Below are 19236 nucleotides of genomic sequence, written 5' to 3'. Positions count from 1 at the left end.
ATTACTAATTGTATGTGAATCCAAATACAATCCAACTATAGCTATAGTTGGTACAAGATGCCTATAGTTTTGTACAAGATTTGAGGGCAAGTAATAGAATTGTTGAATGCATACACTCAGTGGTGGCAAATCCATACACTTTATTAACCAAGTTAAGGAATTAGTAGGTGGAGTTTACCTTCTGGATTTGAAGGATGCCTTTTCTGCCTGGTTTGGCCAAGGGAAGCCTAAGGTTATTTGCCTTTGAATAGGAAAACCCTAATACGGGGAGAGAAGATGCAGTTAACCTGGACAGTGTTACCCAGGGTTGTGAGAACAGCTCAGTGATTTTTGAGAGCTGGTCACCTTATGAGCCTGAGACTTGGGTTCTTCCATCCCAGGGTAGAATTTTACTGCAGTACATGGATGCCATGGAAACAAAAGAGGACTGTGTGCAATGGACTGTAAGTTTGCTGAATTTCTTGGTTTAAATGATTATCAAGTTTCTCAACAGAAAGCACAAATAATTCCACACCAAGTGACGTATTTGGAATATGAGATTACAGCTGGACTTCAAACATTAAGGACTGTCAGGAAAGAAGCCACCTGCCAAACCCCTGAGCCATAAACTGCCAAGGAACTCCATATGTTCCCAGGAATGACAGGATGGTGCCAACTGTGGATACACAGCTACGGACTGTTGGTAAAGCCAAAATATTATATGAAATGGGGAAGCAAGGAGGGCATTCCCTCAGCTGAAACAAGAACTCCTGAAGGCCCCCTGCTTTGGGGCTACCAGACATGATCAAACCCTTCTGGCTGTTCTTGCATAAAAACAAGGAATAGCCCTAGGAGTCCTTGCCCAGAACCTTGGACCCTATCAAAGGGCAGTGGCACACTTCTCCAGACAGCTTGATGAAGTTAGTAAGGGATGGCATGGTGCTTGAGGGCGGTGGCTGCACTAGTACTCAATATTCAATATTCATGATTCAATATTCAAATATTCAAGAAGCCAGTAAATTTATGCTAGGCCAAATAATAACAGTTTTAATATCTCATACAGTGTCTACTGTACTGGAGGTCAAAGGGGAGCATTGGCTCTCACCCCAAAGGTTCCTGAAATCTCAAGCCATCCTGGTAGAGAAGGATGATGTAGAAATAATTGTAACTGATATTGTCAACCCAGCATCTTTCCTTAGTGGAACTCCTGGAGAACCAGTATTTCATGACTACTTTGAGCTGGTTAGACCTGAAGGACGAACCCTTAGAAGATTCAGAAAACACCTGGTTTACTGACGGTAGCAGTGAGACAAGGAAACCGTAAGGCAGGATATGCAGTAACTGCTGCTGACAAGGTAATCAAAGCACAACCATTGCCTGTGGGGATTTTCCCTCAGAAGGCTGAAATAAATGCCTGGACAAGAGTCTTGAATATATGGACAGATGCTAATTATGTATTTGGGATGCTACACGCTTGTAGTACCATCTGAAAAGAACAAGGATTGCTCACACACAAGGAAAACAGCATGATGTAAATCTACCAATGGCTATTATACATTATAGAAGACATCAGAAAGGTAATATTGTACAGGAAACTGGAAAAAAGGTGATGGATCAGGTGGCAGAATTGGTAGTTGAAGAAGGCTTTAATTTCAGATGGTAAACTTAAAAGCTCTGAATCTGAGTCAGAATCTGTAAAATATTCTAAAGAGGATAGGAATCTAATTAATGATGTAGAAGGGAAGAGAGCAAGCTGACAGATCAGTGTACGCCCAGATGGACACATTGTTATGCCCTGTAGTATTTTATGGAAACTGGTTCAAGAGGAGGATGAGAAAATACACTGGGCAAACAGACACTACAAAGTACGATCTTAGTACCAGGAACAGGGTACAAGTGGGCCTTTGGGAAAGGGAACCTTCCAGGGCAACAATGGCAAATAGATTTCTCAGAACTCTCAATAAAAGGGGTGTATCACTGTATGTTGGTACTAACTGATACCTTTTTACAGTGGCTAGAGGTATTTCCCTCTAGGACTAATAAGGCCAGGGAGGTAACTTAAGTGCTGTTACATGAAATAATTCTGAGGTTTGGGTTCCTGTAGCAATCTCATCAGATCGAGGCCCACATTTTGTTGGTAAGGTGGTCCAACACATAAAAACATTATTAGGAATTGACTGGCAACTGCACCCACCCTGTAGGCCGCAGTCAAGTGGCCAGGTGGAGAAAATGAATCATCTGGTCAAATTACAGATAGTGAAACTTTGCCAAAAGGCTGGGATTCTATGGCCACAGGCAGTGCCTCTGGCACTTTAAAGAATTCAGACAAAACCCCAAACTAAGGAAGGATTAAGCCCATATGAGATTCTTTATGGGTGATGTTACACTGTAAAAAAGGGAATCTCTAGGCAGGCAGGGCATGAGGTGTTGAGTGAGTATATGGTCAGCTTGGCAAAGCTGTTAAAGAAAATTGAGAAAACAGTATTTGGTATCAGGGCATGAGGCTGGATGATCCAGTGCATGATGTATTACCAGGCGACTATATTTACGTTAAATCGCTCTCAGATTCACCTTTGGAACCAAAGTGGGAAGGACCCTACCAAGTACTTCTAACCACCCACACAGCAGCTAAAGTAGAAGGACTGACACCATAGATAAGTCATACCCGCCTGAAGAAAGCACCCAGACCACAGTGGACAGCAGAAGAGGAAGGACCATTGAAAATCAGGATTTGAAAGCACGTATAAGACTTTGATGACAATCAGTGTGATTGTAGTACACAGTCATAGCTTGGCAAGAAAATAGTTACTTGAGAATGACTAAGAAAATTGGCCAAGCTCTCAACCGATCTTACTGGATATGTATGACTCTCCCTAGAGGAGAAGGGAGAGTGTCATTTATGGGATAGTAGCACTAAATTGGACAATTCCAAATTGGATGGAAATGTGGAGTAGAAAATAAGCCACGGAAGGGTCCTAAGTTTGATTTACTAGTTATTAACTCTACTAGGTCTATCTTTGTAGATAGGAAAAACAATAGTGAAGGTGGAGTGGGGGTTGGATGCCGAAATTTGACAGGCATAGGGTGTAGCTGGGAATAAGGAACTCTGGAACAGTATCAGGGACCAGTGAAGCTGGAAGGTGGAAGTAAGGTGAAGGTTGGAATAGATGAGGCATCACAATGGGTCTCTGATAAAAACATACTCAGAACTGTAGGAATGGAAAGGAACATCATTCACCCACCAAGAAAGTATGAACAAGCCATAGCCTTTCTGCATTTCTGAACAAAAAGACACCCAGTAATTATGGAATCATAGAATGCCTTGGGTTGGAAAAGATATCAAGGATCATCTAGTTCCAACCCCAATGCTGTGAGCAAGGTTGCCAACCACATGATCAGACAGAAAGATGAAAGTGATTTAAGATCTTTTAACAAAAAAGAACTTCTAGAAGAAATCTCTTCTGGAAACTGAATCCAAAGGATATGTTAGAAGAAGTATTATGGGAAATCCTGTAATTAAAAAGGATGGAATTATATACTATATTCAAGAACACTTGCAGGAGCAAAAGTTACTGACCAATGATTTAGACCAATAATGTACATTCTAAAAATAATATTAGTATAAAATAAGCATCATCTCACAGGAAAAAAAAAAAAAAATAGTACTGCAATACACTCAGAATTAGTTATACAAACCTTTACTAGCTTTATCCAAATGCTGAAAATCCTCAACAAAATTCAGGACATCTTGATAGTTTTCTTCACACACTTCTACAAGAAAATGGAGCAGTGTTGTTTTTTGATCTGCTGACTTCGTGTCTTTCAGCTAGGCAGGAAAAAAAAAGGTGTTAAAACACTGAGGATAAGATTGCCTCTGAATATTTTGGTAATTAATATATATTGCTAATTGTGAATAAGAAAAAAGGTAAGAACAAGCTGTTGAACTGGAACAGTTCTTAGAGAAAACCTGAAGTAGTGGATTCTTTTTCCCATCCTTGATAAAAATAAGAATTAAATATTTTTCTATGAAATATTTGAGTTCATTTCTAAGAAACAGTATATGTTTCTCTTTTAAAATGTATTTATTTAAGCAATGTATCAGTGTCTGTGAAATCATGATCAGATCTATGATAATGTAAACAAATAATTCAGAGATAAATCTGCAAAATTTATCAATAAATGATGTAAATATACACTCCACAGGATGATTCCTTACCTGTGATGCTAACTCTGACTTAACAACATGCAAGAAGTGTAAGCTACAATCTCAGTCTGCACAAGTCCTAGTTCAGTTCACAGATCTGAACATTCAAAAAGTTAGACTTCCAAAATCATTAAGCATAAAACTTTCTGTCTGAATCTTTTGTACATACAAAAATGATTTCAAGCCTGATCAGTTTAGAACTTGTATCTATGTATGTAAAAATACTAACAACTGACAATAAGCAAGCATTCAGTTATCTGTTTCTGTTGTAGCCATCTGATTGGCTTGATATAAAAATCAGAATATCAGATAAACATATACTGTTTTTCCATAGTGTCAAACTGAAACGGAGAATTCTGAATGGTGCTTAACAATCAAGTCGGCATTTCATACCTTCCGGTTAAAAGTCATCAATTATTTTCTAAGATCAAGATGATACAAACAATAATTCTGATGAGCTCTGTGCCTCCATTTTTTTCCTTTACTACTAGCACACCAACATCATACCTTTCTTCTCAGCATATGAAGCAGACTTATTTATATTTGAATTCTTCATGATGTAGGAAGAAGTCAAGATATGGGTTTATCTTTGGAAAGTGGATAACTCATCGAGTTTCCCATGCATAGTCAAAAAAGAGAAGAACAGCAACGTTACTGTGAAACCTTACTGAAAAATGCTGAGCAGTCTGCACCACACAGTCTGCAATTGGTAGCCTCATAGTTTTTCAGTCAAGAAGTAGTGGTTTGGGTGGGATCATCTTTCAATTTGACATTCATTTTTTGTAACGATTGAATCAGTTTATTATTCTCAGAACAGAAGGGATTATACATTAACTAAGACAGAACATACTGCTTAGAAAAATGCAAAAATTACAAGACACAGTTTCATAACCAATGAAGGCTTGGCACTCACATACTTCCTAAACAGCTTCCAAATACTTCCCAATACCATTAAGGTAGCATTATCTCAATCAAGAAAAGTTTTTAACCAGCATGATCTGGCATATACAAACAATCAGTATGAAGCAACGCCAAATCAAATATGTATGAAAACTTAGCCATTTGAACTTTATTTTTTATTTGTATATTTCTTAAGTAAATGAAATATATCAAATACTATAATATATAGTTATGTATTATGCAAAATAGTATCACCATTTCTAATCATATGACGTGACATAATATCAAAATTACATCATACTAGGCATTTTGATTATAAGGAGATAATTACCTTTTTCTGTAGTGGCTTATAGCTTTATATCTAATTCACTAACAGTCTATTAGTAGCAATCAGTATTTTTTCTGAGCAGAAGATTAGGTGTCTACTGACATCCATTTCAACCTGAATTATTCCACGATTCTAAGAAACCTAGTTCCTAACAAGTTAACTACATAGGTTGCTCCAAAAATAATGCCTCCTATTTATGTTAATGGAAAACAGAACAGATACAAAGAGCACAATAGCCCTAATTGATAGAGTAAATTTTCAGCTAGAAAACACTATTTGCTTATATACCCACTACCATTAATTATATATTTTCACCAGCGATGAACAAAAGCCTGCATACCATGCTTGTAAATATCTGCATGGCTGTCTGGATTGTGGATTTTTTTTTCATATAGCTGTTGCCTCTGCTGAAACATCTCACCAACTGTCTCACTGTGCTAACACACGCTGTTCAGGCTCCATAACAATATGAAGATAGTTATCACAAGCATTTTGCAAAGCAGAATAAATATGAAAAGAATGATCTTGGATAAATAATTTAAGATGTAGTAAATAAAAACAGAGCTTGAACTGCTCTACATAGGAAGAACTGACTTTAGGTTGTGGCTTACCCTACAGTGCTCTGGTATTAAATGCAGAAGACAAGCAAGTTAGTTAGATTTGCAAGCTTACAGGTTATCTGCCTTTACAGGAGGCTACACTACACTGCTGGAGGGGAAAAAATCTGAAAATATGCTGATTATTGAGAACCTAGAGTGTGAGTTCCAACCTTTTGCCTTAACTGAGATGCACTGAGTGAAGAGGAATTGTCTTGGTCCACATACAGAATATGTAAATAATATATAATATATATATTATATATTCCTCATATATATATATGAGAGGGCAAAAATAATGAACGCCTTCTATGTTACTACGTTGGCCCACATCATCGAAAGTGGATGTTGGTGGCATGGCAGTGGAGGACAAACCTTCCTGACAAAATTCCCTTATTACATTTTGTTGATATACACTGGCAGTAGATGGCAGTAGAGGGATGGTCTGACAAAATGGCATCTGACATAGAAGTGCATATAAAGCAAAAGTGTGCCACTGAACTCCATGTGGAAAAAAATGGCACTCACTGACATTCATTGATGCTTGCTGAATGTTTTTGGAGACCAAACAGTGGGTGTTAGGACAGTGAGGTGGTGAGTGGTGCGTTTCAGCAGTAGCAACAGTAACACAAAAGACAAGCCATGTTCTGGACAGCCATGCAAAGCTGTGACAAAATGAAGTGCCAATTTGTGTGAAATGGCTAATGGTGGTGATTGGTAAAAAAAAATATAGCACTAAATAAGGATTAGTCAATTGGGCTTAGAACTGTTTTTAAGTTAACACTCAAGAAAGAATAGATGTCTTCTTGCATTATATTGTCACTCTTTCAACTTTTACATAAGGAAAATTAGAAGCAGCAGGAAACTAATGAAGCTGAGCAACAATAAAAGGAAAACAGATAAGGAAAAATGTTATAAGAAAGAGAAATCATAACTATCTCATAACAGATTAAAATCTTAGAAGTGTTCAGACATTAAATCTACAGTGCAACCAGGATCACATTGATACGGTCTTTCCATAGCTTTAGTTTGTTTTGGTTTTTATTGTAATTGCCTCAATATGAAATATTCTGAAAGTTTAAATGCAAGCCAGTCATAAGACGACTGTACATAGATAAGCTCGTATTGTTCAAATCATCATCTAATGTTTAGAACTAAGAAGAAAAAATAAATAAATACAGAAAATTAACTGCAGAGAAAACATCAAAATAAGGTATTTAGGAAGTGCAATAAAAACAAATAAAGAAGTGAATGTAATACTCAACATGGACATTTCAAAACTCACTTTACAGAGAGAGCTGAGATTATATCCAAAGGTCTGTGCATTCCGAGAACCCGCATTCATGTAGTTTCCCATTAACAGTACTAGTTCCAGCAGCTTGCTGAAGCTTTTACTCTTTTTTATCTCTTCACAAGCAGCACTGACAGCCATGATGTCAGGTTTGATGTTGTTCACCTGCTCCTCAAACTGAAGCTTAAAAAGAATAGCAGTGAGCCGTGGCCGTAGTCTCTTCACGTTGCTCATCTGATTGAAAAGAAAATAGGAGATTTCCTTTAAAATTCATGCTACACTGTACAAATGCATACAATCTGAAATGATTTATTGGTGTGACAGGCTTGAAGAAGCAATATATCTGCTATAACTGATAGCAAATGAACGAATGAATGAGAGACACTTGGGTAAGCAACTGAAATCCCATCTTGTGGTTAATGTGAACTGCCCCCATCCTTTCCCAATAACTAGTATGTGTAAGCAATAAATGATAAAGTGTCATCATATATCATATCTGTCAACTCATATACCAAATCCTATAAAACTAATCCAAGTTTATGACCCAGTAGTTGCAAAGTAATAAAAGTAGTTCACAAATTCAGTATAACTCAGGATGTACCAAAACAAGGCAAATTACATTTTCTGGTGCAAATATTTAAAAGCTGATTTCAATAAAAGCTTAATCTAAACTTGTAGAAAAACAACAGTTCTGAAAAATCTCTGCTATGAAACACTTAATGTAATTTGTATTATTATATGCCAGTATTCATACCCCAATACAGTCCTAGACTTTATACAGTTAAATTAAGTAAAGCAGAACACTCCTAGGAAAAGAGTAGCTTCTTAAGATCATATGCAAAAGACTTACATCCTCTACGCTTTACTAGTCAGGGATTTTCAACAGAAGTTTCAGTCTTCCTATATGACTTCAGTCCCTGAATTCCTACTCTAGAGATGCTATACACATTTTTTCCTGTATCCAGACAAGATTGTGAATTTTATTAATACTTTAAATCAAAGAACATGGGATGTATTCAATAATTTAAATCTCCCTAGCTTCCAGTGTACTTCTCACATCTTTTATCCCCTACTAGGTACTATATATACCTTAATTTTTCCCTCTTTCACGAAGAAATCATGTTTTGCCACCTTGCTCTTTGGTTCTGAATGCATGGAAGAAACACTAGTGTCAAATGCCTCCATGAGTGTCTTCCCTCATTTGTTTCCTATCCCTGCTTTCCCACCAATATAACAAATTCTTTAAGATTTTCTTCCTGATAGTCATATTCTCCTTTCTAAAGGCAAAGTTGAAGCCAATAATGCCTTACCAATACATGAAATCCTAAACTAGTAGATTATGTACAGGTTTGTTGTTGACTGTTATTCAGTCTGGACACAGAGAGGTTTTTTTGTTTGTTTGTGGTATGGAAGATACACAGATGCACAGATTTACTGACAACTTGATCAAAATGGAATGGAGACACAGCTTTTCCTTCTCAGAGTTGAGTTAGGACTCATTTTTATGAATTAGGACTCATTTCCCTACAAAGGAAACATCCAAGACCAAGAAGTTTTGAAATTAATTCTATTTTTAGCAGGCATAACAGCCATCAGAAAACTATTTTCATTAAAAGCTACATACAGAGCAGATATCACCAGACTGAAAAGATTTCCTAATGGGAAACCAAGTCAGAGTTTAACATAGGAAAGGTCTCCTATAAAACCTCTATTTCAGGTAGATGACAAAAATAAATATATTTATACCAGAAGTCAAGAGTAGAAGTAATTGAGTAATTTCAGTTAGAATAACATAATATCAAATTAAATGAAGAAAAGTTTCTAAAAGTCAAAGGGATAGATCTCTCTTCCAGATGGAAAAATCTGATAAATTAGTTCTAAAAGTACTTCATACTTCCTAATGCTATTACTTTTAGTATCTCAATATACAAGCAATGAAGATATGGACAGGTGATCATAGTATCGATGGAAATATCTGAAAATCATGACAGCAGATGTAGTATTTTCTATGAGGTTGAACCACCATACTTGGAAGTATATCTACTTAAAAGTAGAATTTGACACTGTAATGGTTTTAGCAATATACAGTGATAACAGACCACAACAGCAGATGATTATGATGTCCTTGATATGACAGGCATGACATATTAAAAAAAAAAAAAAAAAACTAAATCTCTAGCACATTATTATTTACTATGATCTTCTCTAATGATTCAACGAGTCATTCGAGTTGATTTCCTAGACAGAAAGATATTATGTACCTATGATGAAAACAGTAGTGATAAGAAAAAGCATTCTGCTGCAAATCTTCTGTAGTCTTGTCAGTAGTCAATTAAAAAATTATTTATCTATATTGTTACTTAGAGCATTTGGAAACATGGGCAATCTGTGGCAAAAAGAGTTTGACCTGAAATATCACATATGCAGATGCTGTTGAAAGACAGCTTGCACATATTGGGAAAAGTCCACCACTTCTACAAAATGGTGACAGGGAAAGCAATTCCCAAAGGACATGCAGCTCTATTGAGCTCTAAAGTCTGAAGCTGGAATACATGAAATATCCACATAGTCAGCTCAAGCTACAGAGATCTAAGATACTGACTAGATTCAAGATTCTTTAAGCATAGGTGCCCTGTTAGCCAGTCATGTGAATAGATCACAATGTAGATGAAAACTTCCCCAAAAAACCTTGAGGTTCTTCAGCATCTATTCATCAAGATTCTCTATTGATCACATCAAAACAAAATACCATTTCTTAAGATGTTCAAATCAGAACATGAAAATCAGTTTCACAAAGACTGTTGACATTTTTAATGAAGCAGAAGTATAGTGCCATGCTGCCAACCCAAATTCAAATTCTCCTAAAGCCCAATACAAGTATCTATTCTTCTTAGGCACCAAAGTTCAGATGCTTTAAAATTTTTCAGCACTGATAAAATGGGAACAGTCTCTATAGTAAAACATGTAGATATCAGGTATCAAAAACTGTTAGCATGGGAAGAGATTTTGCACAAAGTCAGGAAGGATGTTTTGGAAGGCAGTAAGGAATGCTGCAACCAATACAGGTGGCATCAGCCACCTGGATGACATGGTTTCAAGTCGAATTGAAAGCATGCAATCTATTCCTAAAAGCTAAGAGAGTGAAAACAAAGTCATAAAGAAGTTTGTCTTTTCCTGTATAATTGCAGTCTCAAAGCAGCATCATTCAAGAAACAAGTGTACAAAGTCTACTTTGGGGATAACTCTTTTTGATTCTTTCATGATTACTGATGGCATGGAAATAAACAGAAAGATAAAAACATGCTAGAATCCACATCAAATTTAGTGGCTTAATGGCACCTTCTTTAAAGTGTAAAACATTTTTCTATTAATCTTATAATCTTTCAGGATTTTTTTTTTTTTTTATTTCAAATGCAATCTATATTTCAAAGTCAAGCCAGAACGTCTAAGCTCAAAAATTATTTCACAGTAAAAGACACCATCTTTTCATATCATATTCCTTGGACCCAATATTCCAGACAAACGTTAAGGGCTCTTACAGAAAAATTGTTCTGTTCTTAGGAGACTGCCACTCCTGAGTATGAATACTGTCAAATTGTCATAGGTTCCATAAGGTTGTTGCAATATGGGTGCACTGGAATTGCTAGGTCATAGCCTGAAACAATGGTTGAGCACCAGGTGAGAAGGCATTGCTAACCAAGGGAGCTCAGGTGCGTGAAATGCACCTGAGTGACTCAAAGGGGTGGAGCCTAGATCCCTCCTCACCCTTATTTAAGGATTAGCAGACAAGAAAGGAGTCCCTCTGGATAAAGATCACACTCTTCTTGAGCTGGTTAGTAGAAGGGGCAAGCCAATTTTCCTTCTTTATTACATGCTATTGCTCCATAGTACCTGTATCCCACTTGAATGCACTGTCATTGCTTTCTTTTGCCGTGCAATGGGTAAAAGAAAATCCAGTCTACCAACACATGATAGTTTTCAGTTACATTGAGTCATAATGGGAAACAAACATCTGATAAAGCTTCTTAAGTGAAAACAATACAACACCAATTTTTATCAGTAATGCTGTGTGAAGTGAAACAAATTTTCACTATGTGAATCAAATCAGATTCAAGACAAGTTCTTGAGACACTTAGAGGAATCTGCAATGTGAACCACTGATCAGTTAGAAACAAAAGATAAGGACTATTCAAGAGAGATAATCTCAATGATCTCAAGTTGTAGAGATCTGCCAAGAAGAAAACTGAGAGAGCCTATGCCCTTGCCAAAAGAAAAAACCACCACTTCCCGACATGTGAAGTAACATCATAACTTCATAAGACAATTTATTTTTTACTTATCTTTACATTTTGCTAGCTGCACTAGAGGCATTCAAAATAGTTTTGACAGCATAGAATAGAAGAATGACACCTATAAAAGCCTATAAAAAGATACCAACATGGTAAGAGTTAAGGATGTTCTCCCTTTATAGTCAAATTATTTAAGTGGTTTAATTTGACATATATATATTTTAACTGTCACAGGTGATGTATAGTGCTAAGTCAATCTTTGACAACATTCTTGGGAAGGCTCAAATTGCTGATGGAGAACACTGAAAAAAAAAAAGCAGCATACACATGTGAAGAAAGACAACAGAAGAAGGTAAAGATTACAAAAGAAATTCTACCGATGGAAATTAACACAATTAAAATATCTCACAGTGCTGATAGACTTTGCCACTGTAGGATTTCAATCAAACTGAAATGGCTGTGATCAAGCACTAAGTATTAGGAACAGCTCTTCAAATATACTAAGATATTTTCTAGACAGCAGTGAAAACATTAATACGTTCTGAGTTATCCTCAGTGTGAACATACAGGTGAAATCATCAGCTGAATATAGAATTGATCATTTTAAGTGTTTGCTGAATTATTTAAGACAAACTAGCCTTCATCAGGTCTCACTCTAATCTTCAGTTTACTCTAGTGAAATCTTCTTTTTTGGTATGAAATGATTAAAAACACATCTATCAGTGAACAAGCTGTGAAGCCACATGAGAATAGCTTGCCAAATTCTATTCAGGTTAGCTATCAGTGTAACTCACAAGGACTAGACATTAATTATTTCTGAAAGAATATTTCAAAATTCACCCATTTTATCTTTGAATAAGTAAAAGTGATCAGGCAAAAAATTATTTCTTTTTCTCATTCCCAAACTATATGTGAAAACATTTTCAAAAATCTCAAGTTTTAAGATGAGAGATAAATTAGAAGCTATCACACATAGTGCTTCAAACACTGTCCTCTTACATGTGACTGCTAATGTAGTTGCCTGCAGCCAAGGTCAAATGTCCATTAAAAGCATCCTATCAAGTATTAGCATATTTTTACATCAACATTGTTAATAAAAAATGTAAAAAAACCATGGTTTTTGAAGTAAAATTGTATTTATGAATTTAAAATCATATTAATAAATCTAATGCATCCAGGACTAATTTCTGCCAGTAAGGATTAGAGACATTGAAGAGTTCACATGTCTTCGACTGGCTTCAGTTCCCTCCACTCTGCATAACCAGATCAGAACTACTACTTGGAACAGTTTATTGTGCAATGAGTTGTTAACATAAGTTTGCCTCAAGCCTGAGCATTATTGTATTGTCAAGAGTGTGGGGAAAAGTGGATGTGTGCAGATGGAGGGTTGACAGGGGACAGAACTTCCTCAGCTGGAGCAAAAAGAAAGCTTACCCTGTCATAAAAAAGTGTAATTTCTTTAGAGATTCATTTATGTTTATGTTCATTTATGTTCTGAGTGCTTTGGTACTCATTTATATAAACTATGTGCCAAAACAACTTGGGTAGGGTTAGAGCAAAGATCTGGATCCATCTGACATGGGACCAAACATTGCTGTACTCCCCTACAGTTCCAAAAGTGCCCTGAGATGTCAAGCCCAGGGGATGCAGCAACGTCTGCTAGACGCTCAAGTTTTGAATGGCTGGAACCAATGTGATTGTATCCAACTTCCCTGTTATGTATTGCTCTGTCTTCCCTGTAATGAAAAAGGGAAGATGTATTTTGTAACCAGTATGACTTGTCTTAAAAAACCAATCTGCCTCTGTCTTATTCTGAATCTTCAATTATCAAAATCTGGTTAATGTCATCTCCTGAACTGTCCAAGAATTGTTACGGAATTCTGCACAGCCTAAAAGGATACCTATTCTATGCCTAGAATTATTGTTTCTTCTAGCAAATTAGCACTACAGACAACTAAGTTTCAATATCCAATAGCATTCTCTGGTGACATTTAGTTGATTAGTAAAGATAAAGCCTTAAAGCGTCATCTAGTGATTCATTATCCCCACAACTGTTAAAAATAGTTGGGTGAAAGCTGGTTCAGAAAGTTTTCAGATCATTGAATAATATTCAAAACCAATATAAAAACTAATGAGAACTGAACTGGAATGGTTTTGGTTACTATTATTGCTGAATGATTTCAGTAAAAAGAAAAAAGAGAGACCACCAAGGACATGAAGGACTTCATATTCAAAACAAACACGCAGATCAATAAAAGGAATAAAGGAATTCATGACCTCATAGAAAACTATAAAATCTATACAGATTTCCTGCATCATCACCAGCAATAGGCTATTTTAATAAAACATTATTTAGCTTTCTCTCAAATAAAAATTCATTGAGAAAAAAAAGCAAATCCTTCCAACATTTGCCTTAAGAATTTTCAGCATAAAACTGCAGTGCAGATGAATTTGGTAAATATTTGCTACCAACTCCTTAGCATTTATCCTCTTAAACAAACAAACAAAGCCAACCACCTCACACATTTAAGCTGTTTCAGATAGCTTGCTTGGTAAAAGGAGAGATCAGATAATTGTGCTATTAGCTAGGCTATAACAGATCTGTGATATGATAGATTCAAGTGTTAATTTTCATTAGAAAGGTGTCCTTAAAAACAAGATATCACACTAATCACAATGTTTAAATGCTAGATTCTATCCACAGCAGTGCTGTGGACATTTTGGTCAATGTATGTGCAGAAAAAGCAGGAAAACAACCTTCAGAGATCACTCACAGAATTCTGCCTTTCTATGAAACAATCTGCTTTGCTAGCAAATAGTGCATTAGCCTTGCCTACTCAAAGAGCTGGCTGATTATACAAGGACTACCTAATCTCCCTAGAATAAATCAATTTTACTGTTTTATTATTCCCACTGTTAGAAAAATCTTCCCATCATCTAACCTGCATCTCTTTTCTGAAAAACATAAACGTATTACATACTGTAACAACCAACACTATTCAGAATATATTATTCCCTTCCTTCTTCCAGTTTTCCTACACATATTTTAAGTGAAGATCCTGCCTTGGCTTTAACAATTTACAAGCAATATTTCTTTCTATCCCTTGTTTCTAAACTGTAGTCATTAGCCATCTCTGGAGTCTCTGCTTTTGTCTGCATATCTATAACTAATGTACAACAAACCTCCAAACTAGATATAATATTGTAGCTGAGGCTTCAGCAGTGGTGAATAGAGAAGTTCACAATTGTACAGGCCATAACCCTGCTTCCATGTTTCAGTTTCCTGTATGTTCATTGACTGATATGATGACAGATCCAATTTGTATCTGACTTCTCATCCAACATAATACATTGCTCTTTAATACAACTATATCCATAACTATAGACTTTACATTCACTGCCATGTTAATCCTGAGTCTCTGATGCTCCTAAAATATCTTTCACTGTCATTAAGCAACCTAAACTTCCAGAAAGCTCATTAGTAAAATGGAACTCAGCAAAAAAGAAATTATTCAAGGGTCAGTAACAGCAGGGCAACATAAAAGCGGATAGTTATTGTAATTGAGAATATGAAGCACTGTGCCTGAATATGAAGCTCAAATGAGAATAACAACAAATACAGTAAATAAATAAATAAATAAATAAATAAATAAATAAAGCTTTTTATATCTGGGAAAAGTAATTTGAATGGATTCCAACACAAAGAGAGCACACTGCATACTCACTCCTTCCCCCCAAAAATTAATGTTTGAAATGTAAATTACATCAACATATCCAAAATGCTTAGCTTTATATTTACCATTCCATCATTCTTCCAAAGATGACGTTTACTGGAGTAAATGAAAGAGAGAATTGTCAGTGAATTAGTTCTTTTTAAGTGCACATCTCTTCCTGAGCAGATTTATAGAAGCTACTAAAGTGGTCATGACCTTTGCTAACATTTACAGAAGCTGAAGTTAGGAGATTCTGAGATAAAGAACCTCATGGCAACTGATGGCTCCTCAGCATATAATAGAGCTGCCCCAATCTAACTTGCTCTCATCAGTCAAGAACAACCCTAGGTGTTGAGAAAGTCTCTTGACATCAATGCTGCACATTAGAATCCTGGCCAGACTGCTTGGACAAGCATGTGGTAGTACTCAGAAGAAATGAGGTATAAAATATAAGTGAATTCAATCTCTAAGAGACTGAGCAGGTAAAAAAGTCATTTTATATCAGGATTCTGTAAATTAAAGTCACTTTCTCTTTCAATTAGATCCTGCAATGAGAGGGGTTATTTTCTTTCTATGTATTCAATGCACGCTTGAAATTTAGAAGCTTTAATTCACTGCAAACCTTTCTTTTGCATTCCTCCTTTAACTTGGGAAAAAAATCAGAAAGTTTACTTCAGACAAGGAAGCAATGAGAAGCTCTTATCAGCTGCTTCATGACCCTTGCAATTTTAATATCTCAGGAAAAAATAAACACCTCAGACTCAGATCTAATTAATACAAATGAATAATAACAGAAGATAATCTTTAGTGCTTGAATATTTTAAATTCAAAAATCATTCAACAACTGCTGACTCACACATACCTATTATAGCTTTATTAAAAACAATTATAATGAACAATGGTTTATTTTTCAACTCTCCAGCAACCCCTTAAATAAGCACCTATTATTTCTTTTCTCACACTATTTCTCAAAAGGCTCTAAATTTGCTTGCCTGAAATTAATACTGTTGTACTGTTGGATCACATTCTTAATTATGCTGTGTTTGAGTTAAGTGATCTTCATTACCTTTTTTTCTTCTTATTTCCAAAAGGTCCTGTAGAACTGTTAACAGTGACTTAGAATTGCATTTAACTTGGGCTTCCTACTTAATTACAAAATAATATGTGTTATTAAGAAGGTTCGTACGAGTTTGTGATAAGTAACTCCTCTACAATTCATGTTTCCCAATAATTCAGTTCATCTAGAAACTTTTTGGTTTTGCTTGCTTCAACATACCTATATTTTTCCTTTATTTTGTCATCCCAAAATTTTTTCCTGTGAAGTTTAATAGCACCTCCATCGTCCAAATCCTTTTATTTTACCTGTTCTTTACATGAAAGATTACCGATATTGTTTCTCCTTTCAAATTTCCCTCAAGAGAATATCTAAGTGAAGTATTTTTTCTGAACTTATTGGCATCTTTAATTGGTATCCAAATGGAGGCTTTAGAAGGCCTAAACAAGAGATTAGAAAAGCAAGTTGTCCTTCGATGAAACAAAAATGGGCTTATGCCAGAACAATGTAACTGCCTGGAGCACAAGGAAATCTATAGAAACAGAGAATGGGTTAAGTTATACGGGGCTTCACATATCTCTAAGCTCCATCCAGCAGCTCAGGCTGCCCATGGCCTCCTCCAACCTGGCTTTGAACACCTCGAGGGAGAGGGCAGCCTGATCCCATGCCTCACCACCCCCTGAGTAAAAAATTTCTTCCTAATGTCTAACCTAAATTCCCTCTCTTTTACTTTAAAGCCATTTCTCTTGTCCTATTAGATTTTGGAAAAAAGCTACTCCCCTTTCTGCTTATAAGCTCCCTTCAAGTACTGGACACAGGAAGGTCTCCCTGGAGCCTTCTCCAAGCTAAAGAAGCTAAAAACCATACTCCGAGTGGAACTGAAGGCATGTTAGATTGGCCAACATAGTGCCACAAAAAGCCCCTGTTGCACCTTGGAAGTAACACAGTAACCTGAGACTTATACTAGGAAACATAATCACCCACACAATTAAAACAGCTACATATGCTTATTTCTGTCTTAGTTGTAACTGGGCACATTGTATGTTCATCACAGGTATGATGTGTTATCCAGACAAAACCACTGAAGTAAAAAGGAAGCTGAAATTCAAGATGACTATAGAATAAGTAGAAGAGAGAGAAAATGTAATTACCTGCAGGTAATTATGTAAGGTAAGCACGAGAAACTTTTAAAATTCTGGAAGATAAGTGCATTTGGTGGAATTGTAAGGAACTATTTCATGGAACTATAAGAAATAAAAAAGAGGAAGGGGAGCTGTCGGGTTTGGTAAAAGGATGCAGCAACAAGGCTAATAAATACAGTCAAGGCTAGTAGGCTTTGGTCTTTGGAGGAAGTGATGGAGTTTTTCGTATTCCAACAGGACCAGTTCTTTGTACAGAGCAGTTTTGAAAGAGAACAGTCTTTCACACAATTAAGAATTTCACATGTTTAAAATAAGGAATTTTCACTCTCTAATGCGCAAATGTGAGAAGAAAACAGAAAATACAAAAAAAAAAGATTTAGAAAAAAAATTTACAACAGAGAAAGACTGAATCCAGCAATAATCTCATCACCAACAGTGGAATAGAAAGAAAAGATTAACCATCAGTGCTGTAATTGCGATGGAGACAAGAAGCTAACTAAACTTACATTAGGATGAGTTATTGCATTTATTCATACAGCAGGGTGAGATGCATTCTAAAGAAAATGGAACAGGACAAGTTCTGAAGAAAGAAATTCAAAAGAAAATAAGTTGCTGTAAGCATGAATGGAGAAAACAATACATATACAGTTATTCTTACTTGTCCAGAAATGTAAGGGGACAAAGATAAATAATTAGCAACACATATAGATAAACCAAATACCAAATTGTCTTCAGTAAGAAAAAAAGAGGAATTATTTTAAACCTGGCTGACATAAAATTCTAATGTCATCAAAAAAGTAAAGATGACAAGAAGAAAAAGAAAAACAACTCTTATGAAGTAACAAACATTAAGTGTCATATTTTAGGCATTTCAGACAAAACAAAATTGTGCACAAGGTTACAGTATGGCACTCTTCGTACAGAAAACTTCTCCTTCTATGTCTCACAAACTTACACTGCTCTAACAATGCAGGAAAATCTTTAAACACATGCTTCATTCATTTTTACAGTCCTTTTGAAGAAAAAAAAAAAAAAGAAAGATATACAACATGTTTCAGTACAAAAAGCAGAGTCAAGTAAATAATGTTTTTTTAATTAATTCCCCCCCCCCAAAAAAAAGAAATCCAGAAAGAGCTTTATGTGTAACAATTACTTCCAAAATCCAATAATTAACTCCATTAGCCTCAATTCTTATTTAATGAAAACTTCTTAAATTGGTATAAATCAACACTTAGAATATTCTACTTCCTTCTAAAAATTCTAAATTATTGCTTGACACCCATACACCTCTAATTTCATTTTGGTGATATTTACATTTTACAAGTATATTGAAAATATTTTAAAGATATCTGAGTTTAATTATCCTGTTCTCATTATATTAAAAACCTAGCCTGTAGTTTGAGTCCCTTATTGACTGTGATGACCAAAAAAACCTCCACTGCCTCCACTGCTTATGCGGTGGGAAGATAATTAAGCGGTACACTTCAAGAACTCAGTTTCTTTTTATGCCTAATAATTTTTAGCTAAGTAGCTCATTTGTTCAGCATCATTATCATCCCTTGTGCAAAAGATTAAAACAAACACAGTTTATATGGTAACCTTTGGATATAATAAAATCTTGTAGGGAGATATAAAACTACATAAAATTAAAAGCCTCTGGAGAAGGATTTCTGAACTGCAAAGTATCCCTGTTAATGGCACACACACTGGATTTTGTTACAGAAGAAAGCCAAACACACA

At 35.7% G+C, this 19236-nt stretch overlaps 1 protein-coding gene and 1 long non-coding RNA gene across 5 annotated transcripts in view; one reads left to right on the top strand and one right to left on the bottom strand.

Moving 5' to 3' along the window:
- The window catches only part of DIAPH3 (diaphanous related formin 3), a 234552-nt gene that overhangs the window by 107431 nt on the left and 107885 nt on the right, over nt 1–19236 (bottom strand). For all 4 annotated transcript variants that reach the window (XM_085215773.1, XM_085215776.1, XM_085215772.1 and 1 more), the window contains 2 exons: nt 7293–7532; nt 3676–3805 (listed from right to left, as the gene is read on the bottom strand). In XM_085215773.1, coding sequence (XP_085071899.1) covers nt 3676–3805; nt 7293–7532 — 370 coding nt within the window. The remainder of the gene's footprint in view (nt 1–3675; nt 3806–7292; nt 7533–19236) is intronic.
- LOC146545753 (uncharacterized) lies at nt 614–17422 on the top strand. Its single transcript, XR_014880973.1, has 3 exons — nt 614–682; nt 11822–11939; nt 17409–17422. It is a non-coding gene; the product is annotated as an uncharacterized LOC146545753 (long non-coding RNA).

The sequence above is a fragment of the Meleagris gallopavo genome, chromosome 1 (assembly GCF_905368555.1).
Source record: "Meleagris gallopavo chromosome 1, MGAL_WU_HG_1.1, whole genome shotgun sequence".
Classification (NCBI taxonomy): Eukaryota; Metazoa; Chordata; class Aves; order Galliformes; family Phasianidae; genus Meleagris; species Meleagris gallopavo.
The sequence above is the reverse complement of the archived record's forward strand: the minus strand, read 5'-3'. Positions and strand labels throughout refer to the sequence as shown.